The 26,126-nt window shown below is 42.0% G+C and overlaps 5 protein-coding genes across 18 annotated transcripts; 3 read left to right on the top strand and 2 right to left on the bottom strand.

The window, feature by feature from the left end:
* The first annotated feature begins 1,439 nt into the window (after nt 1–1,439).
* Nucleotides 1,440–8,484, top strand: l3mbtl2 (L3MBTL histone methyl-lysine binding protein 2). 13 transcript variants are annotated; one of them, XM_029134967.3, is made up of 20 exons: nt 1,464–1,562; nt 1,709–1,747; nt 1,865–2,018; nt 2,134–2,563; nt 2,720–2,837; nt 3,005–3,138; nt 4,646–4,721; nt 4,829–4,899; nt 5,135–5,252; nt 5,430–5,564; nt 5,813–5,901; nt 5,988–6,234; nt 6,312–6,382; nt 6,499–6,603; nt 6,745–6,886; nt 6,973–7,055; nt 7,223–7,457; nt 7,565–7,621; nt 7,717–7,881; nt 7,968–8,484. In XM_029134967.3, exons 4-20 carry the CDS (start codon nt 2,213–2,215, stop codon nt 8,315–8,317), a joined length of 2,547 nt encoding a protein of 848 aa, XP_028990800.1. In that variant the 5' UTR covers nt 1,464–1,562; nt 1,709–1,747; nt 1,865–2,018; nt 2,134–2,212; the 3' UTR covers nt 8,318–8,484. The 13 variants fall into 13 exon arrangements, with proteins under 13 accessions (XP_040924460.1, XP_028990804.1, XP_028990799.1 ...); XM_029134971.2 differs by lacking the exon at nt 1,709–1,747 and having other exon boundaries at nt 1,442–1,562; nt 4,832–4,899; XM_029134966.3 differs by lacking the exon at nt 1,709–1,747 and having other exon boundaries at nt 1,442–1,562.
* chadlb (chondroadherin-like b) lies at nt 7,531–13,050 on the bottom strand. Its single transcript, XM_029134983.3, has 11 exons — nt 12,923–13,050; nt 11,570–11,725; nt 11,293–11,487; nt 11,035–11,190; nt 10,811–10,956; nt 10,448–10,729; nt 10,160–10,379; nt 9,822–10,095; nt 9,324–9,736; nt 9,093–9,259; nt 7,531–9,016 (listed from the first exon to the last, which is right to left on the bottom strand). The coding sequence occupies exons 2-11, from the start codon at nt 11,723–11,725 to the stop codon at nt 8,722–8,724; spliced, it is 2,304 nt and encodes a 767-aa protein (XP_028990816.1). The 5' UTR covers nt 12,923–13,050; the 3' UTR covers nt 7,531–8,721.
* Nucleotides 13,051–13,261: 211 nt separating this feature from the next.
* On the top strand, nt 13,262–16,995 carry LOC114846209 (CD209 antigen-like protein E). The gene is made up of 8 exons (XM_029135039.3): nt 13,262–13,936; nt 14,230–14,292; nt 14,586–14,672; nt 14,906–14,968; nt 15,445–15,501; nt 15,720–15,871; nt 15,951–16,075; nt 16,163–16,995. The coding sequence occupies exons 1-8, from the start codon at nt 13,876–13,878 to the stop codon at nt 16,335–16,337; spliced, it is 783 nt and encodes a 260-aa protein (XP_028990872.1). The 5' UTR covers nt 13,262–13,875; the 3' UTR covers nt 16,338–16,995.
* A 902-nt stretch (nt 16,996–17,897) lies between these two features.
* Nucleotides 17,898–20,988, top strand: LOC114846213 (C-type lectin domain family 4 member E-like). 2 transcript variants are annotated; one of them, XM_055504239.1, is made up of 7 exons: nt 17,898–17,965; nt 18,041–18,120; nt 18,895–19,017; nt 19,114–19,191; nt 19,751–19,902; nt 19,984–20,108; nt 20,195–20,988. In XM_055504239.1, exons 2-7 carry the CDS (start codon nt 18,093–18,095, stop codon nt 20,370–20,372), a joined length of 684 nt encoding a protein of 227 aa, XP_055360214.1. In that variant the 5' UTR covers nt 17,898–17,965; nt 18,041–18,092; the 3' UTR covers nt 20,373–20,988. The 2 variants fall into 2 exon arrangements, with proteins under 2 accessions (XP_055360214.1, XP_040924464.2); XM_041068530.2 differs by having other exon boundaries at nt 17,940–18,120.
* Nucleotides 20,989–21,124: 136 nt separating this feature from the next.
* On the bottom strand, nt 21,125–25,776 carry rangap1b (Ran GTPase activating protein 1b). The gene is made up of 16 exons (XM_029134992.3): nt 25,628–25,776; nt 25,196–25,321; nt 24,971–25,098; nt 24,649–24,708; nt 24,370–24,549; nt 24,088–24,222; nt 23,815–23,973; nt 23,613–23,726; nt 23,438–23,537; nt 23,193–23,277; nt 22,927–23,071; nt 22,684–22,767; nt 22,454–22,556; nt 22,203–22,291; nt 22,003–22,124; nt 21,125–21,697 (listed from the first exon to the last, which is right to left on the bottom strand). The coding sequence occupies exons 2-16, from the start codon at nt 25,305–25,307 to the stop codon at nt 21,613–21,615; spliced, it is 1,701 nt and encodes a 566-aa protein (XP_028990825.1). The 5' UTR covers nt 25,308–25,321; nt 25,628–25,776; the 3' UTR covers nt 21,125–21,612.
* Nucleotides 25,777–26,126: the final 350 nt, after the last annotated feature.

The raw sequence follows: 26,126 nt of genomic DNA, 5'->3' as shown, positions 1-26,126 counted from the left end.
TAAATTATGACTATCTAATGACTATTTTATAGTTTAGTAATCGCCCACACACAACCTCTAAATCCTTTCAAAATAAAAGCACCAATGTAATTTATTATCTTAAATGGCAAGATTTTTGTTTCTGACTGGTAAATTTTTAATAGTTATTTAACTATTACATAGTTAGGTAATTATTTACAAATACTTTCTTCAAATCAAAAAGCTAGTCAGCTTATTTATGATTGTCAACAATGCAACTTGGTCAACTTTTTAATCTTTGACATCTTTTAACTGTGGTCAACTTTTGAATCATTGTCATCTCTTTAATATTGTCATAGTATGACCTTGGTCATCTTTTTAATCATCATCTTTTTAATCGCCATCTTTTGTCATCGTTTTAATCTTTGTCAACGTTTTCTCGTTTTCATCGTTTTGCCGTAGTCGACTTTTTGACGTCAGCAGCTTAATCAGCGTTTGTCATCATTGCGGCAGCAGATCAGCTCTCCCACGTAATTTCTCGAGAAATTACTTTTTCTAGTTTTATGACATTCTGCTGAATGAGAGAACACTTATTTGAAGGCTTTACCATGTCTGTACTAGCATTTAGTAACCACATTGATGAATCATGACACCCTGGGCCAGGACAAAAAAGCCAGACCACAAGTGTGGCTACATGAATCCAGAAGGGGCCCCAAAGGCATAAACCTACTCTGTTCTTAGCTGTGCCAGTGTTCAGCCCTAACCACTTCGTATAGTTTGAAAGACATCTAAGCACAGGTATCCGATTCTAATTATGCAGGATCTAGAATTGTCCAGTATTTTGTGATTTTGTGATCGCACTCACACTGAGAAGCTAGAGTTGCTGTAGTTTGTCTTTCTTTTAATGGGGTAATGTACAGTAGAAACATTACTATGCATGGTAGAATATGTTACGTACCTAAATGTCATCATTTTGTTTTGATGAGTGAGAAGTAGAAGATGCAGCATGCTGGAAGTAATAAATGATCTAAGGGCAAATTTGATGTGAAAGTTAAAATTTACATATGTTTTTGTAGTATGTTTTCAGATTAAATATTTATCTAAAAGGGAGAGCAGGTGAATTATATATTTATGTTACTTCTACAAGGCTACAAGAATGAAGAAGCCTTGAAGAAGCATATTAGATTACACTCAAAAGACTTTTATCAAAACGTTATTAACATAAAAAATTAACAGCTCCTCTCTTTAAAAAAATAAGTAACTCTTATTATGCTTATTTGTGTCTGTTTATGTTGTGTATGAAAATAAAACAGTAACTGTGTTTAGACATGTGTCCGATATTATACTGATAACTGTTACAGAAAAATATTTCTTTTTTAGTAACATATTTTTCAGCAAATAAAGCATATTCACAACTTTAATTGTGTACATTCCATGAATGAGCAGATAAAATGCACTTCAAAAGTTTGCAAAATGCATCAACTCCCAGAGTTCCGTGCGAAAACATGACGTCAAATGTAGGCGACAACAGTAAACGTTCCAACCTATGTGGAAATGGTCTGGAGCATGTAAACATTCATCACATTGCTAAACGGCATTAGCGTGTAAGTGGCTAATTAAAGTAATAGCAAAGAGAACTAGTGTTTCCTTACTGATCAAGCATTACATTAGCAGCCTTAGCAGTTAGCTTGCTCGTACTGTACTGTAGGTTATACCTAGTCACAATTTTTGTTTTTGCTCGCTATTGTAGAATCCGATCGAGTGTAACAGTTAACTGCTTTTACGACTGGTAATGATTTTTTTGTTGTGTTGAAATATTTATTCTTAATGTTATAGGTTTGTCGACATATATAACTGTATTTATAATTTCGTCCTCTGCTTTTGATCCCTCCCCCGGTGGGGGCAGCGGGCTGTGGCACATGGGGCGCCTGGGAATCTAGTGTGAAGTGGCTTGCTCACGGACACAACTGGTCTAATCCAACTGGCGACCTTCTGCTTCCAAGGCAAACACTACTCATTGAGCTACCAGACCACCAAATTCCACAAAGGGAATCAATAAAGTATGTCTCTTTTCTCTGTTTATTGAACAATTCTTTATCTCTGGTGTTGAATTTTTGCATGCATGCATGTTCCAGTTTTTGCAATAAAGCGTAACACAATTATTCCTTTCTGCAGAAGACCTCCCACCGACTTAAAAGAATGCACTGGCTGTATGTTTAGCTTCGGAATATTTCAGTAAACTTAAGAAGACAGGATGCCTTATCACTGTGTGGCCTATGGATGTGGCAAGACTTCAGAAGACGGTGTGACGCTGTTTAAATTCCCCAAGGACCCTGAGGAGTTTCGCAAATGGGAGAAGCAGGTCCAGCGCACCCGCACCCGTTGGATCGCCACACCCAACTCTCACCTTTGCAGCGAGCATTTTGGCAAAGAGTACTTTGAACCCAGACTACACTCTGGTGTGCTGAAGCTGAAGCCAGGAGCTGCGCCCACAGTGTTTGTCTGTCTTCGCTGTTCTTTCTGCAGTGGACGCGGCTGCAAGAACTGCCTTCCTGCTATCCAGCGACGGGAAATTGCAGCTGAGCCTAGAGAGCATAAGACTACTGTGAGTGATTGTAGTTGTTAATTACTCCAGAGAGAAACCAAGGAATCCCGCCATTGTGAAAACTAAGCAAGCTTCTGTGTTCCTTACATTTGTCAATGTATCTTGGTTAATTTTTAAGCTATGTCATTTAACATGATTTATTTTTTGTTTTAACAGGCTAAACATACAGGTAATCAAATTATGCCCATTCAGTCTGATGCCAGTGATGGAGGAGGTCATGAACATGTTACAGGAAGATGGAAGAAGCATTTAGAAACAAATGAAGAACAACCAGGTGAGTCACAAAGGAGGAACTCAGACTGAAGGCACAGACCATAAAATGCTATTCTGAGCAGTTATTGGAATGCATTTTAACCTCAAGGGTGTTCTCTACAAAACACATAAAATATCATCCCCCATCAATCTATGCTTTAGTGTTTTTATATGTATATGTTTTTATAGGGGTGTGTGAAATGTGTGGCACCACCGGTAATATAAGCACCTTCTTTTCGAGGACCAAACGTTTCTGCAGCACATCCTGTTCACGCTCCTATTCATCAAACTCTAAGAAGTCATCCATACTGGCACGTTTGCAGGTGAGGAAAAAGTGTCCTAAACATACCAGAAGTAACATGTCTTTTGTCTTAAGTAAAAGATATGTATCACCAAAAACATAATGTACAATTTTACAGGAATCCATTTTAAAATCCTGCTGGTTATTTGTTGTAGAAACAGGAGGAGCTGCCCAGTAAGATCAGTGTTGGAATTGAGGCTTATGTTCAGCAGTAATGAAAAATTGCAATATGCAAAGATTCTTAGTAAAATAATTTCCCACAACATTAACAACTCTGCCATTCAGTGGTTTTGGGTTTAAACAACACTAAATGAACCACTATATCAATATTGCACCGATATTCTTGCACCACTCATGTTCAGTAAAGACTCGCAGGGAATTATTGCAATAGGGATTTTTTTCTCATAAAGGTTTTAAAACAGTAGTTATTCTTAGGATCTATGTTTATTTTGGTTTACGCGGATGGTGCCGCACTTATGGACAAATGGAGGCAGTGTTTCGGGAACATTCACCAAAAAAAGAGAAGAAGAAGACGACGACAAGGAGGAGAGAAGAGAAGAAGAAGGCCGCGCTTGGCTTGAAATTCTTGCAGCGACCACAGGAGCGCGTCCGATTTTTCCTCACACTCCAGTTCAGCAGGTGATAGTAAAAATAATGGTTCTCAAATGTTGCGTCGACAACTGTGGAAACGTAAAGAGTCCGAGCCTCGCCTTTCACCGCTTTCCGCTCGGCGACACGGACAGACTGAGGCAGTGGTTGTTTGCGCTCAACATGGATGTGAGCACTCCGCCGCACGCCCTCCACAAGATGTTCGTCTGCCAGAAGCACTTTGAGGCCGATGACTACTGCGCGACGGATCCGAGCCGCCGAGGCCGGCTCCTCCGGGCCAACGCCGTGCCCAGTCAGTTCAAGCACACAAACCCCCCAGGAACCGGCGACCCCACCGCCGGTGAGATGTTGGTGGTAAGCTACGTTGGTGAGGATGGTCCGGCTTTCCGTTATCGAGGCGGAATGTGCTCGTTGGACTAACGGAATATGTTTGGGATTTGAAATCCTGGGCAGAAAAAGCAAGTTGAAAACGTTTCGTCCGCCTCATGAATCAAAATGTTGGTAACTGATTAGTGAAGTTATTGATCAGGTGTGTTTTCATGTTAACACCTGAAGAATGTTTTTTTTAATGAATCAGAGGTCATAACAATTTGCCAGAGATTTCTGTTTCCGAATAACTTCTTTCCTTAAATTTTAAAAGAAAATTATGGGAAACTTGCAATCTTGACACCTCTCTGAGGGGATTGAACCCGCAACCCGGGCAACAGGACCAACCACTGCACCAAGCGACCAGAGCAGGAAATATGCAACCACTGATTACAATAAATACGATATTGCAAATAATACAAATCTTCACAGAAAACGGGACATTTTGTGCTAATCATGCCCTCACTCCCTTACCTTTCTTGCTTATAGATCATACCAACAGTGTGAAACAAAATACAATTGTGTAATGAAAATGTTTATATTGTATTTTTTAGGGGAAGCTACCAACTAAAAAAGCTGTTGTGTTGAACAAGATGAATAAAGTTGTGGCAAGCGCAGGAGGACCAGATGGTAAAGTGACAGTCCCCTTCCATGCAAAATAATCAAAATGTAGTAATCCTAAAAGTAAGCAAGTGAGCTGCATTTTTATTTGGTGTGACAGTTCTTTCGTTCTTCAGCAGGTTTTGACTGGGGCTCTTACTTAGAGAGGGAAAGATCTCCAGCTGCATCCGTCTCCTGCTTTACACACGTGAGTCCTGTCTGTGATGCAAAAGCCTAAAATTGTCTGTAACAGGCAATATATCATAATGTTTACGTTAAACAGAGATTACTATGATAATCTCGGTTCACTGCTGTTCCCCTTTCTTCTAAAGTCTAATTATCGTTCACATCACAGTAATGGAAAATGTTGTGCGACCTGTTAATAAGGCATAAATAAATAAAATCCTTCTTGCTATTATTGAACTAGTCTGTCTGCTCTTCAGGTTCCCTTGTGTGACCAGTGGGACGAAATTGCTGTGGGGATGAAGGTGGAAGTTTTGAACACTAATGCTGTCCTGCCCAGTAAAGTCTACTGGATTGCTACTGTTGTCCAGATTGCAGGTGAGTAGATCTGTGTGAGTTTATTTGAACACACCATTACACATTCAAATTGAATCACTGCTTGTGAAAACTAACAGATCAACAATCAATGTTCTGTTTGATCTGTAAGTTGTAAATGTATTATATACAGGCATGGATTGGGCTTTAACATTTCATCTTCTGTCTGTTATTCGTCAGGATACAAAGCTCTATTGCGCTATGAAGGCTTTGAGGATGACAGCAGCCATGATTTCTGGTGCAGCCTCGTTTCAGGGGAGGTGAATCCAATAGGATGGTGTGCCATCACAAGCAAACTGCTGGTTCCACCCCAAGGTGAGGATTCACATGCAGAACTGGGTCAACACATTACTCCTTTGTCTTATGTACTATTTTAGTTAGATAAAGGGGAACCTGATTAAATAAATGGGACAAAATTGATGCATGGTTGTTTATTTACAGTGTAAAATTAGCTAGTGTTGAATATTTATTTGGCTAAAGTTTATCAAATAAAGTGTATTGTTTTTCGCTTTCATCAAATAGAATAACAGCATATGTTGCAATTTGACAAATTGTGTCCACAGATGTTAAGCTGAACATCCCAGATTGGAAAGAGTATCTAATGAAAAAGCTAGTGGGGGCCAACACTTTACCTGTTGACTTCTACATTAAGGTACAGTAAAGCAACGATTTATTAATCAGACTGATTTGTTTGCCACAATAGTAATTATGTAACCTTTATCATTCTCCCCTTGCCAGATGTCAGAAGGCATGAGGACCTCTTTCAAAATAGGCATGCGTGTGGAAGTGGTGGATCCCAAGTATGTGAGCCAGACCCGCGTTGCCATCATAGATCAGATTACTGGGGGCCGTCTAAGGCTGGTGTACACAGACCAAAGTGATGCCCCCGAGAACGCAGTCTCTGATTTCTGGTGCCACATGTTGAGTCCTCTCCTGCATCCACTGGGCTGGTCCAACAGTGTGGGTCATGCCATTAAAGCACCTGGTAAGCTTCAGGAAACCATTTTTAACTTTTACATATCCTTAACAATAAATATGACGGTCTTGCTTTCTTCTCTTAAGTAAACAGTTGGGAGGCTGCTTCTAGTGGTTTGAAGAATAACTCTGACAATGCATTCCTGCTCTTTAAAAGGGTAAGAAGACATTTAGCAACTCGAAAAAAAGAGGCACATGCAACAGTGTCACATAATCTGTAGCTGCTACTTATGAAAAGGCAAAACCCTTCACCAGCTCTCACTGTGATCCACAGCCTAGGACTGTTTACATGGACGGAGGTTTCTTTGAAGAAGGCATGAAGCTGGAGGCCATCGACCCTCTAAACCTTGGCAATATCTGTGTGGCCACTGTACAAAAAGTAACTTTTTGTTTGATTTGTGATTTACGGGTTTTTGTTAGTTAGGTGCTGCTCTACAGGGTTAGTTGGTTTCTTAATGTTGAATAAGAATTATCTTCTGAGGTATACCGTTTTCCTCTGTTTCCCATTTTCCTCATTAAGGTGCTGTTAGATGGCTACCTGATGGTTGGGATCGATGGCACTACCTCTAACAGTGACTGGTTTTGTTATCATGCCTCCTCCCATGCCATCTTCCCCAAAGGCTTCTGTAACAAGAATGAAATCCATCTCACTGTACCTCAAGGTAAATCTAAACTCTTGTTTTTCCAGAGCTGTAAGACATTTCTTAGAAGCTCTGGTTACAGGAAACTGACCACTCTTTTGTCGCAGGTTATGATCCTCATACTTTCACCTGGGACGACTACCTGGAGGAGACCAAAGCTAAACCGGCGCCAGCGCACCTGTTTAATGCTGTAAGAATTTGAAGATTTACTCTCTAATTACACAGTTTATTATTGTAGGCTTAACAGCTAAAATGTATTTGCCAAACCATTAAGCGGTGCAAAGCTTTAATATTTAGTTTAGGTATTTGGTAGAAAAAAAAAACCTGTTTACCAGCATGCCGTTTTTCTGTCCCCAGGACTACCGAGGTCATGGCTTCTCCCCCAACATGAAGCTGGAGGCTGTGGACCTGATGGAGCCACGCCTGGTGTGCGTGGCCACCATAAAACGCTGTGTGGGTCGACTGCTGCTCATCCATTTTGACGGCTGGGAGGATGACTTTGACCAGTGGGTTGACAGCCAGTCCCCAGACATCTACCCTGTTGGCTGGTGCGAACTCATGGGCTACCAGCTCCAGCCGCCTCCTGAATTTGGTAGGTATCTATAAACCTTCTGTGTGGTGAGCTGAGCTTAGTATTCTGACTCCATTCTGACTGGGTGGCGTGAGCGGGTGCTAAAGTTTATTTTCCTGTTGATTTAGCCGCAAACCAAGAGGCACGGATCAAGAAATACAAGCACTTTATATATGGGAAAAAGAGTATGTCCTTTGTATACAGTCTTGCCTTGTTCCATTACAATATACATATATTTTTTCTTTTGTTGTGATGCATTACCTTCTGTTTTATTTTAAAGAAAAAAAGTATACAAGGAAGAGACTGTCCAATGACCAAAGTAAAGCTGATGCTACCCAGGGACCCAAGGTCATCAGCACAGACAATCCTCAAAAATTGGTAGAAAGCAGTCTACAACCACAAGTGCCCCTCATTCAGCCCAAAACTGAGCCAGAGGAACAGGATAGTAAGTAGTTTATTCTGCCTTCCAGAATAAAAAGACAGTCGAGTTTTCGAACAACCCTGTAATTTGATCTTTATTGTCACCTGTAGTTATGGAGGTGCAGGTGAAGGCCGAAGAAATTGAGATGGAGATTATTAATCCTCCAAACAACCCTCAAGAACTCTGCGTGAGTCGAATCAAACAGGAGGAAACAGAGGAGCAGAACAAGAGAAGAGACTACGAAGTGCCAGCGCGAACTAGCAAGGATCAGGCATCACGTGATGAGAGAGAGACAGGGAAAGATGCAGGTGAACTGGAAAAGAACAGTGTCACTGTGAGCAGCATGGAGCAGAGCGAAGATGATGGAACTGAACAGGACCAAGAGGAGGAGATGCAAATGAGTGACGCCAGCGAGTCGGAAAGTAATACAGAGCATGATACAACAGGAGAAGGAAGATAAGAGAGACGAGACCTATGTGCTAGAAGACAACACTCAATGACGATGGCTTTGTTTTATACAACTATGACCTAGTCCTTGTGTAGCTACTGTGCCAGAAATACTACTTATCATGAATCTATTGTTCAGATTAAGCTACGTGGTTTTAATAAAAGTCCAATGAATTGCAACCACAGTCTTTAAATTTATAATGAGCTGATTATTTGAACAGTTCATTTGTCTTTTATTCATAGAGCTGAAGAGGCTTTTGAGCAGCTGACCTGTCTTTAATGGGAGCAGGAGCCCAGTGTTCATGTGACGAAGGCAGAGATGACTATGTTTGCTGACTAAGTGCTGGTATAATAGTGCGACTGACCTTGGTTCAATAAAACGGCTTCCGTTTTTCCTGTAGCATAAAAGCAACAGGTTCAGGCCACGGCGCGTCTCGCTGTGACTCTCTTCTCTGCTGCTGTTGCTTTTTTATTTGGGCTCCTGCGAAGTTTGGATTGGGCTTTGGGTGTTTTGGGTCGCTGAAGGCTGCTGGCGTGCTTTGACCTGGGTCTGGCTGCTCTGGGGGGCTTTGGGGCTGCCGTAGGGGCAGAGGGGAGGCTTTCTCCTCCAGGACAGGCCTTGAAGACGTGTACGTCCTTGACTCGGCGCCCTTTCAGCTCAGGCGGGTTGGCACAAGTGGCTCGCACCTTCAGGTTGACTTTCTCAATCCACCTGTTTAGAAGATTAAAGCATTTTAATCAAGGACAAGGTCAAATGAAGTGACCACTAGCTTGTGTTGTTGTCTTACAGTCGGAGTGGCAGCAGGGGGCAGTCACACATCAGAGGGTTGTCAGCCAGGTTGACGACCTCCAAAGAGGTGAAGGTGTGAAGGTCAGGCACCTCCTCTAGCTGATTGCCCTCCAGGAAGAGACTCCTCAATCCTGGACCCAGGCCGGCCAGGGCGTTGTGTGACATCTACGAGGAGATAGTGTTAGGATGCTACAAAAATCCAATGGGTAAGAAGCAGTGGGTCACACACCTTTTCCAGTCCCATATGATCCAAATAGAGCTCCTTCAGCGAGCGCTCCAGCGGACGAAACGCGTTGGGTCCCACCCAACGGATAATATTCCCAGACAGCCTCAGGTCTCTGAGATTCCCCGCTCTGCTAAGTGCGTCGGTGGGAACGTCCTTCAGCCTGTTTCCACCCAGGTGGAGCGTGTCGAGGTCACGGGCCTGGTCCAGAGCTCTAGGGGACACTTGAGCAATGGCGTTCCCAGTGAGATAGAGGGCCCTGAGGCTCTCGGCGCCGGTCAGGACGCCCGGGTCCAACCTGGTCATGTTGTTGTTTTCCAAGTGAAGTGCGAGCAGGCTGGGCACCAGTTTGAAGGCTCCTTTGGGGAAGATGGTGAAGCGGTTCTTTTCTAGGTAGAGGTAGGTTAGCTGAGGCAGCCCTGGAAATGAAGACCTCAGACATTTAATGCTGACCTCCTTTAACAGTTACCACATGAAGGAGTTGGTTAATGCAAAAACCTCCACCTTTAAATGCATTCGGACTGAGGGAGGTAAGGTCATTTTCCGACAAGTACAGGTAGATCAGGCCCTTCATGCCGGCGAATGCCCCGTCCTCAACCTCTACTATCTTGCAGCGCTGCAGGTGCAGGGACACAACCTGGGCAACGCCTGGGAAGCTGTTACTAGGGATGTAGTGGAAGTGGTTGCCATGCAGATCCAGGAGGAGCGTAGTGGGAGCGAAGCCCCGGGGAACTTTGGTGTGACCGCGGTTCTCGCAAGAGGAGTGGTGGGTTTCAGCCTGAAGACGGGAAGACAGGAAGTAGAAAATACGCAGCTCATTCTGACCTCGTTTAAACACCCACCTCACAGACACAGTTAGCAGGACACTTGATCTTGTTCGCTGGCTCTTCTGTGGGAGGGGGAACAATCCTGGTCGCCTCCTCGAACTCGGCCTTCAGCATGGCCTCCCAGCTCTGACAGCGCAGCTCCGGAGGGTGCAGGGCCTCCAGGCTTTCTCCAGAGAGATGAGCTGGTCCTCCGCAAGTCCCGAGCAGCTTCACCTTCCTACGAATGGCCCACTCCCTGCAGAGTGATAAAAAAAACACATTAGTCATGGAGCTGAGGAGTGGATCTGCAAACTTGTCCTGTACCTGAGCGGACGCAGGTAGCAGTTGCAGTAGATGGGGTTCCCAGCCAGGTTCAGGCGCCCGAGCTTGGGGGAACCTTCAGCGAAGGGCTGGATGACTCGCAGCTGGTTGTGACTGATGTCCAGGTGGGTGAGGCTGGGGCACTTGGCTAGAGCCGTGCTAGCCAGGTCCTGCAGGGACATGTGGTTAAAGAGGAGGTGGGTGAGCTTGGCCATGGACACGGCCTCCTCCCCCAGGTAGGTCATGGGGTTGTAGCTCAGGTCCAAGCGGGTCACCTCTGGAAGTCTGCAAACAAAGCGAGGCGAGTGGGAAAGATTCGCTGACTTATACTGGAGCTGCTGGTTTAGACCTGGATCCAGTCTTTACCTAGTCATGGTCTCAGTGGGGAAGAACTGCAGCTCATTATGGTCCAGGCTGAGATGGGTCAGCGTGAACAGACCAGCAAACGCCTCCGTGTCAAGGTAGTTCAGGGAGTTGTGACCGAGACGAAGCAGCTTGATGTTCTGTAAACCCTGCAAAGGAGAAGAGACCCGTCTGCTGCTACTTGACCATTTCGCTGTATTGTGTGTATGGTGTGTGTATGTGTGTACCTGGAAGGCCAGGTTGGGAATATAGACCAACTGGTTGTGCGTGAGGGAAAGCAGGTTCAGGAAGCCCAGCTGAGAGAAAGCTCCCGGCTGAATTTCCTCCACGCGGTTGTGGTCGATCATGAGCTGCTTCAGTGACGAAAGGCCATCGAACGACTCCTGAGCTCAGGACAGGACATCAAAAAAGCAGGACATTAGTGTTTTTATCCTGCTGATCGAATTTCCTGTTAGTTAGGAGTTAGAAAAGAGGAGTTTGAGCACCTGGTAGAGGATCTCGATGTTGTTGTTGGCCAGGTTGAGGAAGACCAGGCGGCCCAGGCCCCGGAAAGCCCCCTCCTTCACCCTGCGAATGTCACATCGCTGCAGAGAGAGGTGAGTCAGGTAGGGCGTGTGTTTGAACGCCCCGGATGGAAGCTCCTGGATCTCATTCCCTCGAAGATCCAGTTTCACCGTGATCTGCAATCACAGGGGACCACGCGCTTCTTTAAAACGCTCCGGCGTCTACCGTGCATGCATCTGCTACAGGCGCGTTCGGAACCTCGTCGATCGTGGGAGGAACCTCCGTCAGGTTCTTGTGGACGCAGGCCACGGTGAGCTGGATCTGGTCACAGATGCACTGCTGGGGACACTTGGCTGCATGTGCTGTACAGATGCTGAGGAGCAGCAGGCTAAGCGGGACGAGCTGGTGGTTCATCTGGGAGGGCAAGAAGCAACAGGGGTGACTTCAGTCCCTGTCAAGGAGTCGCAATTCAACACCTCGTGACACCATATTATAAAGTGAAGTTGGGTCTCTGCTCAGCTAATAGTACTGGTCACAATGGAAGCCCCATTAAGAGGAGTTGCAAAAACCGAAGCAATGAGCAAAGAATGAGATAAAGGCACCTCTGGAACCTCTGGCATCTGGTTATGTTGGAAGACCTTGAAACTTAGCAAAAAATAAGGATGTAATTTCATATCGTCGATGAGAATCGGCTGTTGGAGCCCAGAATATTATAGATAATTATAGATGGTTTAATTCAAATGGCTTGAAACTATGTAAAAACAAATCAACAATCAGGAAGGTTCTACTGTATCTTCATTAATTGGTCCCAAAGATGATTTCAACATAATCCATCTTTATTTGATTTAGTTAAACAAGCTGCCATTCAGTGAAGCCAAATAGTTTATGATATCTATTAATATTTTATTTATTATATGAAGTTCATTTTGATAAAGTCCATCTCCTCTTATGGACGTTGGAGTCAGTTTGGTCCCAGTCTGTGCTGGAATGCCTTAAAGCCACATTCCCACGTCGGATCAACAGTCTCGCTCCGCGGGAATGAACAGAAACGCCTCAGCTTCACGCCGTTCTCTCGTTATGTCTGAACCTTGCTGTTAAAACTGCTGCACCGCCCTTCAGGCTCTGTCTACCTGGACCTGTACGATGATCACACTCGTAAATGAAAGAATTCACACATTCTCGGGGCGTTCCGCTGCGCGTGTAGAACCGGGTCAGGAAACCAGAGACGGAGGAATTTTCCCCCGGACGGAGCGTCTGCGCGCGCGCCCCGCGGAGGATCAACAGTCCAGAGCCGAGAGGAGCACAAAGACTCAGTGTCTGCGTCGCACAAATACGTGTCTTTCAGCCAAGGACGGTGAAAAGGCTATTCTACGGAATAATTTACCTGAAATGACTGAAAACGATGTTTTCTAAAGCCTTTAAATGTTTTAGGAGGCTTCTGTTGGCGCGGTGTCGTGCGTAAACAGTAAAGTTTACAGTAAAGTTTACGCAGGAGGCATCTTGGCGAATGTCAAGTTCCGATACAGGCTCTTTACGTCTATGTAACACGCATTCTGTAAAAAAAAAACACGCAGTGCGCGTGTGAACGACCCGTTTAACGCGCACGCTCACCCTGGTTGCGTCGTTCACCGCTCGCTGCGTCCGACGGTCTCTCCTTCAGCGACTGTCCGCCTCCTGGAACGCACTCCAGCCATCCCTGTACCGCACACGCACCTTCCACCTCCCACTCACAGAACACCCAAATACCGGTGTGCTCCGTCCCCATCAGACCTCCCTTCATCCGAAACACCATGAAAAAAAATGTGGTAACCAGCTGCGGCTGATTCCTGTCACCTGAGTGTTATTATGAGCCCGCTTAGGTTGTTTGTGTGTGTGAGAGAGCCTATTTCTACCCATTCTCATTATAACGGGGCAGAATCTATCAACACTTCCACTTGAACTGAAATATGACATTCCATGCTTTTTTTCTGTTCAGCTGTGATGGACTGACGACCTGTGTGTGACCCACATAGCACAGTTGAGCATCTAACACCTTTAAAGTCTCGCTTCAACTTTACTTTTTAACCTTTAAAATTGTATATTAGTATTTTACAACATGTGTCTGTTCCTCAGGTTTCCATCTTGGAAGCTCTGAACACAGACAAACCCAAACAGATTTAACAGGTTTGATTGAGTAGATACATGAAACATGTGACCACTGTTGATGTAAAAATATTCATTCTCATTTATTGAGTCTCTCTTGGTTTATGTGGAGTTATTATATATAATGTACTAAAGTGTTTGTATTATTACATTACTTTGACACTTTTTGAGCTGCAGCCAAACACAAACTCAGTGTGAACACAGTTAATAAATGATCACATGTCAAATATGCAAATGAAATGTTATTCATAAACAAATTATCTTTATTTAAATGCATCAACAAAAATGTTTAAACACGTAGAAGAAAAAAATGAGGAAGACCAGTGTATGAAGTCATACATGTAACAGGAAGTCACAGTCTGCAGTCTGATTCTAGTTCTACTAAACGTTCTACTAAACGCTTCAGTGATCACAGCAGCAAAATGCCTGAAGCGGATGTCGTTTACGCTGATGTCAAGTTCACAGCATCAAAGGAAAACAAAGGTGAGTCTTAACCTGTCGTTGACTGTATATGTTTGTAGTTTTCCTATGTTCATGATGAAGGACGATCATACCATTTTACAGTAAATCACAATATTTCATTAGAAATAAAACAGCAACCTGTCAGAAAGATTCTCCGGAGTTTCAACATGTATTTTAGTTAAACACTACAGTATGTTGCTGTTGTTGTTAGTGGATTTGACTGTTTTCTGTCTAATAAATTTTTGTTTGCATATAAATATTTACATTTAGGTTCCGTCATCAGATTTTAACAGTAGTTTGGTTTTATGTTGCAGAACCGTATTCTTCACCTGAAACCACTTACGAGGAAGTTAAGATCACGAAAACTCCTACTTCAGGTTGGAGATAAACACACAGACGGAGAAAGTGAATTAACTAACACTGTGAAACTAAGCATTTATTTAATAAAATATTAGATGCTGTAATTCTTTCATTCTTATCAGTACAAAGGCAAAAGGAGGGATGTAGTTATAGAAATGCAGAACTTTAGTTGAACTGTCGCAACCGTTTCCTTCTAGATGTCAGACAACATCAGCAGCCTCTGCAACACTTTTACCAAATATAAACATTGCATGTTTGTGTTCCTACACAACGTGTTCCAACCTCACATTTCTGTATCTGTAACCTGCAGGTGAGAGGTCAAAGGTCACACAGAGAGCGCTGCTGCTGGTGCTCTGTGCTCTGCTGCTTGCTGCTGCCGTTGGTCTCTGTCTTGTCTGTGAGTCAAAGATTTTCATATTTTGTATTTCAAAAGATTAAAAAAACAAATTATAGTAGATTCGTAGAAAGAAACAGAGACATATCAGGATATTTATTTTAACCTCAAACTGTCGTCTTTTTGTGCATTGACTGAAGAAATTACAAATTTTATAAGCAAGTGAGGTTAATCTTGATTTTCATTATTTTATAATTTTTATTGTTCTTTAACATTCATCTTTTTTTATTTTTCAGGTATTGATAATTTAAAAAACAGAAAGGAACTTGATGAAATTCAAGAGCGGGTGAAAGGTTTTGGTGAGGCTCTGGATTTTATTTGTACATTTATTATTATTTCTGACATATTAAAGATGCTGATGTATTTACAGTCACAGCTCACATCAGACTTTCATGGTTTTCACCTGGGGCTGGACTGGGCCAGAGTCCTTAATAACCGTGGGGGTGGGGGCATATATATATATATATTTTGGCTTTATTATCAGTACAATTTTTTTTATATATTATTGGGTTTTGTTTTGTTGTATTTAAGGGGCTGAATTCATTTATTGTAGTGTGTGTCTAATATCTAGAGTCTTTTGTAGTGTTTTCCCTGTGTGCCTGGTGCTGCTTTGGTTCAGTCTGTCCTTAGAACCTCAGTTATATCTTAGTTTATTAGTTCCATTGTTTAAATTAGTTGATGTTCATCTTTTGTAGGGCCCATTTTGGTCGATTTAGAGTTTGTTAAATTCACTTGTTTTTTGTGGGGTAAATAAAAACCCATATTTCTTTCACAGAGCGTAAACTCCAAACCTCAATGAATGAAAATGAAGCACTGAGGAAAAACCTCACAGGTGAACGATCAGGGTGTGAAATGATTTTGAATTAATGTGTGACCTTTATTTTTATATAGTTTCATATTCATTCTTTGTTCAGTTTATTTTACTGAATTAACAAACATTTTGTGTTTCATACAAATGATTACAGCTCCATTTCTGAACAAATCTTTCTTTTCCTCATAACAGAGAAATGTTTACTCATGTTTGAAACTTTTCCTTTCATGTGTTCAAAGCTAAATCATGTCCAACATGTGAACCAGACTGGGATCAACATGGAGAGAGCTGTTATTATTTCTCCAGCAGGAGACTGACCTGGGACGAAAGCAGAACTGCCTGTAAACGTCGAGGAGCCGATCTGGTCCAGATAAACAGTGAAGAGGAGCAGGTAGAAACAGTGCAGCAGCTTCATGTCATCAAACCTGAACTTTATCACACACTAAACTTCACCATGTCTTCCTGGTCAGCGGTTCCTGGAGAACAAAGTTAGAGGAAAAATGATCATTGATGAGGACAAGTTCTGGATCGGACTGACAGATTCAGAGGCCGAAGGCAGATGGTTGTGGGTGGACGACTCACCTCTGAACGAAAGGTTGGTCTGATGTGGAAAATTTCATTTGCATGGTTTCCAACATTAAGCATTTTATTAACGTGAACTTTTATGGCCAACATTTTCCAGTTTGTCCTTTTGGTACGGCAAGGAACCAGACAACTGGACCGGACGTAATCCTGCAGGAGAGGACTGTGCCAGGATGGGAATAAAAGAAGGAGCTACAGACCTGAAATGTTGGTTTGATACATCCTGTGTTAAAAATGAAAATAGAATATGTGAAAAAGCAGCTAAAACTGGATGATAAAGTCTGTTTGAATCAATTTACAGCTTTTATTGGTTGCTTTGACACAGCCGTCCAATGAAACAACACATTTTCTTAACAGTTCACACATACAGGTCTAAACAGCTGCTCCAATGCCAAAATGACACACTTTGTTTGCAAAAGGCCCTAACTGTGTCAAATCAGTCATATAACAGTAGACAGTCAAATACAAAACACTTATCTTAGTGTGAATCAGTGCGTCATTGATTGTCATTGTAGCCTGTTGCTATTTGACGTCATTGTAGTTTATATCAAATTTACCTTTTATGCAAAGAATTGGATCCAGATGAAGAAAGGCTTTGATTTATTGAATCCCTGACATTCGTTTTTTCAAGCTGTGGCAGAAAACGGAAATATTGTAAATATTTATTTAATGGATTTGTAATATATATTTTACAAGAGCAAATGTAAAAGGACTTTAGTCTACATAAATCTTTAAAACTAATTTTTTTTTGTGACTCTATGACTTGCTTTTAAGGAGTTAGTTCTGATAAGAAGTAAAACATATTCACCTTTTACTAATAATAATCTAAACTCATCCTTTGAAACGTTCATCAGCCAAAGTGTGGCAGCGTTTCCACATCTGTACATTTAAATCTGTTGAGGTTGAACATTAATAAACATTGTAATAAATATCTGTGACCTTGTTGTTAAACATTTGTTACAAATGCACAGTTAAAACATGTGTATTGTTTAGAACTACGCCTCGAATTCACACAACAGTGAACATAAATCCACATCTCACCAAATTCTCCAAACATCTAAACTCCAAACCTATTTTCAGGTCAAAATGAATCTTTGCTCTCTTTCATTTCACATTTGGAGCAAAAGCATTGACTTTGGCTTCAAAACCAAATTTTGCCCTCAGACAATACACACAAGCCCTCAAACATACAAGCACTTCTACACAGTCTAACTCCCTGGGGCTCAACATATAAGTCTGTCAGGCTCTCCCTCTATAAACCTCACATCAACCCAAAAACCACAACAAGCCTCACTGTGAGGACACCGACCGCTTCTCCTCCCTGAGGTTCTGGTGATGGAGGCCACAGTGAAGCTGCACTCGTTGTCCAGCCTCCCTCATCGTCACCATGGACAAGGACCTGGTCAACTACAGGACAACTACAGTGGGTCCAGGTTCATCTGAAGCTGCTTCCTTGTTCTCCTCCTCATCTTCTTCTTTCATTTGTCAGTGGATACATTGTTCCATAACTCAAAGAACTGATTCAGGCCCTTGAAGAATCTGATTGATGTGTGCTACATTTGACGTGTGGTGTTTTCAGCCTGGTAATTGTTTGCTAATTGAGCTCAAGTTGTGGTGATGAAGTGAAGAGTTTTGATACTAGTGATTTCTAACTCAGCACACAATGTGAGAGCGGAGAAATGTAGGGATTTATGTGCTGATTTGAAAATGGACTCAAGGTTTTTCAAATTTTTGTTTAAAGTCTGGTTCTAGTGTTTGAGCAATCAAGAAAAAATGTAAGTTTAAAACCCAGCAGTTCCTGTGAGTCTGACAGGAAGGGTTGTTCTGTGAAGTCACTCAAACTGATGGTGACTGAGTTCACTTCACTTACGAGTGTTGATGCAGCGGCAGACAGAGACTGAAGGTGAGTCTAACAACACATCACACTAACAGATGGTTAATAACTCACTGCTGTGACAACAAATACTGATTTACACAGAAAGTTTCCACATCCATTAAAACCGGAGTCTGAATCCTGAAGACTGAGAGCGATGAGCCGAGCGCAAACCTACAAAGAAGGTAAAGAAACGGATGAAGTGGAAAACTAAGAGGAACAGTTAGAGACACAAACATCAGATTAAACTAAAGTTTAGCCTCAAGATCCAGTCATTGACTGAAGGTTTTCATTGAGGGGAAGTTAAAGATTCATGACCAAACAACAGATAAAAAAAGAAGAAAGATGAGACAGCGTCTCACAACTAAAACTCTAAAACGATCGGCAGCCAAATAAACACAGAGCTAAATACAGAAGTAACTGTGTCTAAATGTGAGATTGTGTCATCTGTTCATTTGAAACAAAACTTACTTCCTCTATCTTTGCCTGTTTTTAAAGATGTGAAGTTCACTTTCAGATAGTTTAGACAAACAAGGTTCTGATAAGAGAAGATGGAGGTGGAGGAAGAGCTGACGAGTAAGTGAGACCCAGTAAAACACCGGAGACCAAGAACTCAGTGAACAATTTAACAAGGATGTAGATCAGGAAACTGCAGGGTCTCATTCACTAGATGGAGAAATTAGATATGAGCATTTGCTAATAAAGGAGAACGGAGTGTTAGTTTGATAAATCACTGTAACAACCACCAATAGAGACAACAGGTCCACAAACACCAGGACAGAAGGTTCCGGATCCATCAATCAGACACAGACCACGAGGCCCAGAATCCAGAAACAGCTACCAGAGAATCAAAATAGAAAAGAAAAGGCTCTGCAACATCAAATCTGATGAAGAACAAGAAACAAAAAGACGCAGAGGTTCATGTCATTGTGTCCACTCTCCCTCCATGTGTCCAACAGGTGAAGCTGCTGCCTCCCAACGAACAGAGTCCAACAGGGGGTCAAAGGTCAGATCCGAGAGAGTGGCGCTGCTGCTTCTCAGTGCTCTGCTGGCAGCTGCTGCCGTTGTTATTTACCGTCTCTGTGAGTTTGTTCTTAGTAACGTTGTTCACTTTAGTTTATGACTTTTATTACACTTCATTCATTGACCTTTAACCACGTTTTGTTTTTTTTAATCAGCTTTTGCACATTTTCAAACTAGTAAAAACCTGCAAATGTTGAAGGATGAAAATGAAGCAATGAGGAAAAATCTGACAGGTAAACTGATAAAACCTTGAGTTTTTAGTCTCACACTGTTCAGGAAACAGTGATGATTCGCAGTCACTCAGAGATTCATTCATTTAGTAGCAGCTCATGTTCTACAGTAACTAGAGTCAGAGGAAACTGGAACCTCAACTTATGACTGATCTCAGGTCAGGATGTGACTTCTAATCAAGTTTAAACATTTACTAATTACTGAAAACTATGTAATATGTTCAGAGCTGAACCGTGTCCAGATGTCTGTTCAACATATTTGACTGAGGAAACAAAAAATCAACTATTCAAAATCAAAAATCAACGATTAAAACTGATGAACGTCTGAACAAATCTTTTATTTTCCTGTCTCATAACATGGAAACTGTCTGAATTAAGCTCCTGCACCACAGAACAGCAGATCAGACTCAAACCTATTGAAGTCATGAGTCACACAGTGATGCTGTAACTCATGTTACAGTAGTGGAGGCTGATTGAAAAACTACGAAGGAGAAAACTTTCAGTTTCCAAGATAGATATTAACAATTACTTACCTGAAACAATTTCTTTACTCTGTTTAAAGCTGAATCATTTCCAACATGTGAAAAAGGTTGGAATCAACATGGAGGAAGGTGTTATCATTTCTCCTCCTATAAACTGACCTGGGACCAGAGCAGACGTGACTGTAAAGGTCGAGGAGCAGATCTGGTCCAGATAAAAAGTGAAGAGGAGCAGGTAGAAACAGTGCAGCAGCTTCATGTCATCAAACCTGAACACTTTATCACACACTAAACTTGACCATCTCTTCCTGGTCAGAGTTTCCTCGAGTACATACTAAGAGGGAGCATTAGTGATAATGAGGACAAGTTCTGGATTGGACTGACAGATTCAGAGGAAGAAGGCAGATGGTTGTGGGTGGACGACTCACCTCTGAACAATAGGTTGGGCTGATGGGTTTTAATGATTCATTTTCAACATAAAGATATAAATTTGTCTTAAGTTGTCTTTAATCTTCAACATTTTCCAGTTTGTCCTTTTGGTACGGCAAGGAACCAGACAACTGGACTGGAGTGAATTCTGCAGGAGAGGACTGTGCCAGGATGGGAATAAAAGGAGGAGCTACAGACCTGAAATGTTGGTTTGATACATCCTGTGATGTAACTCAAAGAAACATCTGTGAGAAAGCAGCTAAAACTGGACGATAACAACTAGATTTGTGCTTTTATTTTGAAAGAAATTGGAGACATTGTGTGTGGGTAATTACTAAACTTTAGAGTAATATTTTTAACTAGACATAATTAACCATTTAAAACAAAGGCATTGTTATGAGAGCTAAGAATTTGGAGTGGTGCTTTTACTTTGAAAGTATTTAAAGGAAGTGGATGTGACTAGTTACTTATCTTTAAAATAGCCTCATTAACTAGTCTATAACTATAATGAACCAGTTGAAAGCAGAAATATTGCTGAATAAAAGCTTTGGATTGGTGCTTTTATTAAATTGAGTGTTAAAGTGTGGGCTTATTACTAAACAATCAAACAGTCTAATCAGTAATATGCATAGAGCTGCTACACTGAGCATCTGGAGTTTGACCTGTCAATCAAACTGTTTCAGTTGCTGTTGCCATGGAGAGAAAGGGCAGTAAAATCAGACTCACGCCGCTCTGTGAAAGCAGAGTTTCATCTCTGTTAAACAGGCTTGTTCCAGCAAAAACATAATAGTTATCATGCGAACTATCATGACTAAGAACGAGTGAAAAAATTATTTTGGTAAATAGTAATAAATTAGTTCAAAAGACATTAAGAGAACGAGCAGTTTGAATAACTGATGTATGATTAACATTAGTATTTCCACCATTCCTACAGTTTCTGTCTGACAAATCACTAGTTATCCACTAAATCTAATATTGTACATAACACACAGAACAGCAGCAAATGTCTATGAATTCATCAAAATCCCTTGACAATGTTTTACTTTATTTATTGTAATTCTAAATTGATCAAAATGTGAAAACCATTTTATCCAGACTTTTCCACAGCTGCAATGGAAAATTGATGCAATTCTTTGACAGACGCTACATAAGCTTGGAAGAATGTATAACTGAAGGCAAACCAAAGTAGTAGGTTCCTGACACAAGCTACTGTGAGCTCCACTCATGGGTACAATCTCCTTCATCTTTTACACATTAAGTATTAGGTTATCAAATAGGCAGACTGATATTTGTATCTATATTTCATGTAAAAAAATAAGTCACAAGCATTAGTAAAAAAATAAAAATTAAGACATTCACAAGTCTTCATCACACCTTCATAAAATATACAAATCAGGAGTGGAGATACAGCAAGTGGTTGTCCAAGTCCCTCATTCAAGTGTAAAGAAAATCCCTGTTGGTTTTGTTAATAGACACATTCATGTCATTACAGCGTGTGTCTCCCGGCGGTGGCTTATCAGTGTTGCTTGAGACACTTGTTCTCCAGCGCTGTGCTCAGCCTCTCTCTGGCACCGCTGCACGACCTGAGTGCCTCCCTGCTCCTGCAGATGCACACAGCCGTACAGAGGGTGAGGATTTAAAGGATTTAAAACAAATACTCTGTTCAAAGAGAAATCTGTTGTGAGGTTTATATTTAAAATCAGATCCCATTCCACATTGTATAAAGAAAGTCATAGGTTTAATTTAGTTTGACCTTTTGGGGAATTCTTTGAAAATTAGGTCATAATTTAAGTTGTATTTATGCAATGACAAAATTATAATGGAATCTTTGTTTTTAAAGCTTTAGGTGCTGTCAAATACACTATAGTAATTTGGAATACAAGTAACAGAGGAAAAACCATCCTACTTGGATATGAATGTGTGAAGCAATGAGGCATGGTGCTGCGAGAAGTAGTCCTGCTGGACAGCATGTTCCAAACATAAGAGCTGACCGGACGCCAGTGGCACCAGCTCCGCTTTCCCTTCTCCCTGTCGCACAGAACAAACAGGTGAGAAATCACACTTCAGCTCATTGGTCGTGTGCGACGGCCTCTTGCAGAAATGCACCTTGAGGAGTCCCATCTTGACCAGCAGGGCAGAGAGGAAGCAGTAAGACTGGAGGACGGTGCCGGAGAGAAGATGCTTCAGCATCACATCTGTCAATATAATAATGCAGAAACGCTAAATGAAATAACAAATGTCTTAACTGGACAGGATTAGGATCCATTCTAATATATCTGAACAACACATTAACAGTTATGCTTATCAAGCTTTGAGACTATATGAAGAATAAGGTCAAATTAGAAGCATTTAGTCACCAGTAGTGTCTAGGACAGCTGCCTTCATCTCACTCTCCTCACTGTACAAAGAAGCAACTTTCAGGAAAACACTGGCGGCTTTGTTTGGATCTGAAGTTTCCACCTGGTGAGAAAGCAGATGACACAGCTTCTATTTATTCTAAGGTGCAATCTGTGTTTTAAAATTGTTGTAATTATAAAAGAGAGCACGAAAAAAAAACACTACAGCCACTTTTCCCCCCAACTCCCACCTCTTGGTAGAGATTTGTCCTCATCTTTGCCAACTGAACAAGCTTCTCTGCAGTGGGGCAGTTGAGGAAAGACACAATCTCTGCCTGAGACACAAAGTCACAATCAGAATTTTCAACTGAATATCTATATGTTAATGGGATTTTGGCACAACGTGGCAGTATTTAAAAGATCAGAAATAAATAAATAAGATACGGTGACTTGTAAATATAAAGTGTAAAGAGCTTAATGCCGTAGTGTCTTACTGAGCTCTGAGGACTGTCCTTCCTCCTGTCTTCTTTTTCCTTTACGATTTCACAGTCGTCATGGTCACTACATTCATCACTGCAATCACCTTCATCATCATCATCATCATCATCATCCCCCTCATCGGGTTCTCCCTCATCATCACTGTCAAAACAAATTTTCTGCTCAGTCTTAATTGTTCTGTTAGAATGTGTGTTTTTGTAGTGGACAGTAGCTTCAGGACAGACTCAGTGGATGACTTCAGAAACCAACCACAACACGTTACCTGAGTGATGCTAACATGTCTTCTTTGTCCATGTTCTCCATGGCTTCTCTTAAAGCCTCACAGCCGTCCTCCCCCAGACAGTTGCCTGTAAAGAGTCACAAACATATCAAATTTAGTTTCAGGTTTGAAAGTTAAAACTGCAATTTTTTATATTTCACACTGAACCAACTTGTTACATAAGTTTAACAAGATGCTAGAGACCATAAAATTACACCTCACGTGACTGATATTTTGACACTTTTTACCATTCAAATCCACTTTCTCCATGTGAGGTTTGGCCATGACAGCCTGAGCCACCATGAGAGCAGCCCCTTCAGTGATTTCACCATATGACAGATTCAGCTCCTGGAAACAATGCAGACAAATGTAACAAGACTGTTGGCAGACCAGACAAGACCCGAAACATAAACCTGAACTGACCTTGAGGATCGGCAGACCCTCTGTCAAGGCAGCAGCGAGGGCGATGGCTCCTTCACTGCGGACTAAACAGTCACCGAAGTTGATCACCTCTACATTCCTCAGGCATTTTAAGGTCTGCGTAACAGACAAGAGTTTGGATCAAATTCAATGGATACAAATCTGCCCCTCTGATGGGAAATGGCTGCAAATAAACAAGCCTCACCTGTGCCATGGCCAGAGTTCCCCTCTTGGTAAAGGTGTTGTCATTCAAGTTCAGCACACGGAGCTCTGGGTTGTGCCGCATGGCTGAGGCCAAAGACATCACACCTACGTAGTTGATACCATTCTGGGGCATGTGGACTTCCTCCAGGCTGCCCATGATCTTAAACACAAACAAATCCAAACAAAACATCTGAATAACACCTTTACATTTGCAGCTGTTGTACAGTGTTGTGTCATGACAATCGGTGTGAGCATGAGTGATGTGTAGGCTAACCTCAAAAGCCTTGGCCAAGGCGCTGGCTCCTTCGTTCTCCAGGCGGTTCCTTCCAGCTACAAACACTCTCAGTTTGAGTGGAGCTCCCAGGGCTAATGACTTTTTATGGCACTCAGACAGAGCTTCAGCCAGAATCTACAAGACGTGAAGTGTATTACTTTATATAAAGCCTGCTTCGCATTCAAATGTATCTATAAAATGGTAGCATATACTAAAAAGACAATGGTTGTGTGTAGAACAAGCATTGCATTGACATTGTCTATTCTGTGTTTGTGAACACACCTTTCCTCCTCCAATTCCCATGCCGCAGTTGTTGAGCCTCAGCTCCCTTAAGGTGTAGCAGGAAGGACTCTTCAGCAGCTGCTCGATTCCCTTCACACCATCGGGCCCAAAGGCGTTATCGCTCAGGTCCAACTCTGTCAGCCGTGCTTCTGCGCTCATTAAGGCACTTCCCAAGAACTTCTGATTGGAGCACATGCAGAGGAGGGATGTGAAACGTGTATCCGTGGAAGATGAAAACACTTAAAATGTAGCTCAACGAGTGGTAACTGCTGTTCTCACCAGGGCTGTCGGGATTTCAGAGCGCAGTCTTCCAGTGAACATGTCGCTCCAGTAGCATCTCTGAAAGAAGAATTGTTAGGAAATGTGAACTGGGTATAGAACAAATGTGGGAATGGAATTGCTCTACTAGACCCAGAAAAACAGTTGTCATGTCTACAAAACCTTCACAATATTAGCACGACAAACTGGTATTGGAATCAAAGAAACCTAAATAACAAATTTAAACACACTTCATATGTGAGCCTACTCTATTCTTTACTTTATTCTCCTCCACATTCAAAACTTTGTTGTATGGATCAGCTGTGACCACAAACAACGGTACCTGGAGCTGTTTTTTCTTCTCCAGAACCTTGGCGATGGACTGAGCTGCCTCCACTCCCACAGTGTTCCCCTCCAGGCACAGAGCTCTCAGTCCCTGGTACTGGTCTATCTCACGAGCCAGCTCCTCCACTGAAGGCACAAAGAGCAGGTTATCAAGTATAAAGAGGAACTTACTGTACGTACACTCTGGGAACTAAAATAGAGGTAGAACCTCTTTGATTCTGACCTGATTGTGCGCTGTCCAGCTTCAGACCCAGGCCTTTGTAGCTCAACTCTCCATCCCCGACATGGGTGTTGGACAGAGCATCAGTCAGCTGAGCAATATCGTCTGAGGCCATGACTGTATAAAGACCTGAAGTCAGGCCAGAACGGGGAAGAATCACAGTTTAAGAGCTTGTTTAAGTCAAATGAGGAAAAGAACGATCAGATCACGAGATCAGCAACAATAAACAACAACGCAGCGTTAGCTTTTAGCTTCACCGGTGCGAGCTAGTAGAGACGTTAGTGCGCAACCTAAGAAAGTGAGCCGATCAATCAAACTAATGCTGTTACCCGGAGTTCAGCCTTTCTAAAGTGAGCTCTCGTCTCTCTTTATCACCAGGACAAACACACCGCTCTCTGCGCAGGTCAGAAAAACCCCACTAATATTGACACTTACCACTAAGAGCAGTTTCCGAAAAATAATAGCGAATTCACGCCGCTTCTTCCGCGAAGCCCGCCGATCGCTAAAGCGTCTAACGTCATAGTGCCCGCTTTCTTTTTCGTTGATTCTCAATACATCGACTGCTGCTTTAGCGCCACCTAGCGTCGCTGTTTAACTCCGCCACTCAATCAATATTTTAATTCATCTTTCTACCTATATCAAGCGCGTAAGAACACAAATATTGCTGACATTATATAAGTAAGTTTTATAGTCATCCGCACTATATCTAACAAGCCATGTTTTATTACCAATGTATTATTACAATATTAACATACAGTAATTCATAACAACGCATAAATGTAATATATAATTTTAAAATCGTATTTTTATTGTTTATTATAATAAATAATATTAAAAATGAATAATATTCAGTTTTGACTAAAGCAATGTCCCACTTTACTCTAATATCTCCATTGTCATCTAGATGCCTGGCAATTAAGGCATCTTGGGTCTG

Source organism: Betta splendens, chromosome 19 (assembly GCF_900634795.4).
Source record: "Betta splendens chromosome 19, fBetSpl5.4, whole genome shotgun sequence".
Classification (NCBI taxonomy): domain Eukaryota; kingdom Metazoa; phylum Chordata; class Actinopteri; order Anabantiformes; family Osphronemidae; genus Betta; species Betta splendens.
This window is presented reverse-complemented; position numbering and strand designations above follow the sequence as displayed.

Excerpts from the sequence above, each read along its gene's own strand:
- l3mbtl2 (XM_029134966.3), top strand. The coding sequence starts at position 2,213 with ATGCCTTATCACTGTGTGGCCTATGGATGTGGCAAGACTTCAGAAGAC. Across the intron at positions 4,722-4,828 it reads AAGCGCAGGAGGACCAGATG|CAGGTTTTGACTGGGGCTCT; the intron begins GTAAAGTGACAG and ends TTCGTTCTTCAG. Across the intron at positions 7,458-7,564 it reads CCAGCCGCCTCCTGAATTTG|CCGCAAACCAAGAGGCACGG; the intron begins GTAGGTATCTAT and ends CTGTTGATTTAG.
- chadlb (XM_029134983.3), bottom strand. The coding sequence starts at position 11,725 with ATGAACCACCAGCTCGTCCCGCTTAGCCTGCTGCTCCTCAGCATCTGT. Across the intron at positions 10,957-11,034 it reads TTCCCAACCTGGCCTTCCAG|GGTTTACAGAACATCAAGCT; the intron begins GTACACACATAC and ends TCTCCTTTGCAG. Across the intron at positions 9,737-9,821 it reads CAGTCCGAATGCATTTAAAG|GGCTGCCTCAGCTAACCTAC; the intron begins GTGGAGGTTTTT and ends CTTCATTTCCAG.
- LOC114846209 (XM_029135039.3), top strand. The coding sequence starts at position 13,876 with ATGCCTGAAGCGGATGTCGTTTACGCTGATGTCAAGTTCACAGCATCA. Across the intron at positions 14,673-14,905 it reads CGTTGGTCTCTGTCTTGTCT|GTATTGATAATTTAAAAAAC; the intron begins GTGAGTCAAAGA and ends TTTATTTTTCAG. Across the intron at positions 16,076-16,162 it reads GACTCACCTCTGAACGAAAG|TTTGTCCTTTTGGTACGGCA; the intron begins GTTGGTCTGATG and ends AACATTTTCCAG.
- LOC114846213 (XM_055504239.1), top strand. The coding sequence starts at position 18,093 with ATGAGCCGAGCGCAAACCTACAAAGAAG. Across the intron at positions 19,018-19,113 it reads CGTTGTTATTTACCGTCTCT|CTTTTGCACATTTTCAAACT; the intron begins GTGAGTTTGTTC and ends TTTTTTAATCAG. Across the intron at positions 19,192-19,750 it reads AATGAGGAAAAATCTGACAG|CTGAATCATTTCCAACATGT; the intron begins GTAAACTGATAA and ends CTCTGTTTAAAG.
- rangap1b (XM_029134992.3), bottom strand. The coding sequence starts at position 25,307 with ATGGCCTCAGACGATATTGCTCAGCTGACTGATGCTCTGTCCAACACC. Across the intron at positions 23,727-23,814 it reads GAACTCTGGCCATGGCACAG|ACCTTAAAATGCCTGAGGAA; the intron begins GTGAGGCTTGTT and ends TCTGTTACGCAG. Across the intron at positions 23,072-23,192 it reads GACATGTTAGCATCACTCAG|TGATGATGAGGGAGAACCCG; the intron begins GTAACGTGTTGT and ends TTGTTTTGACAG.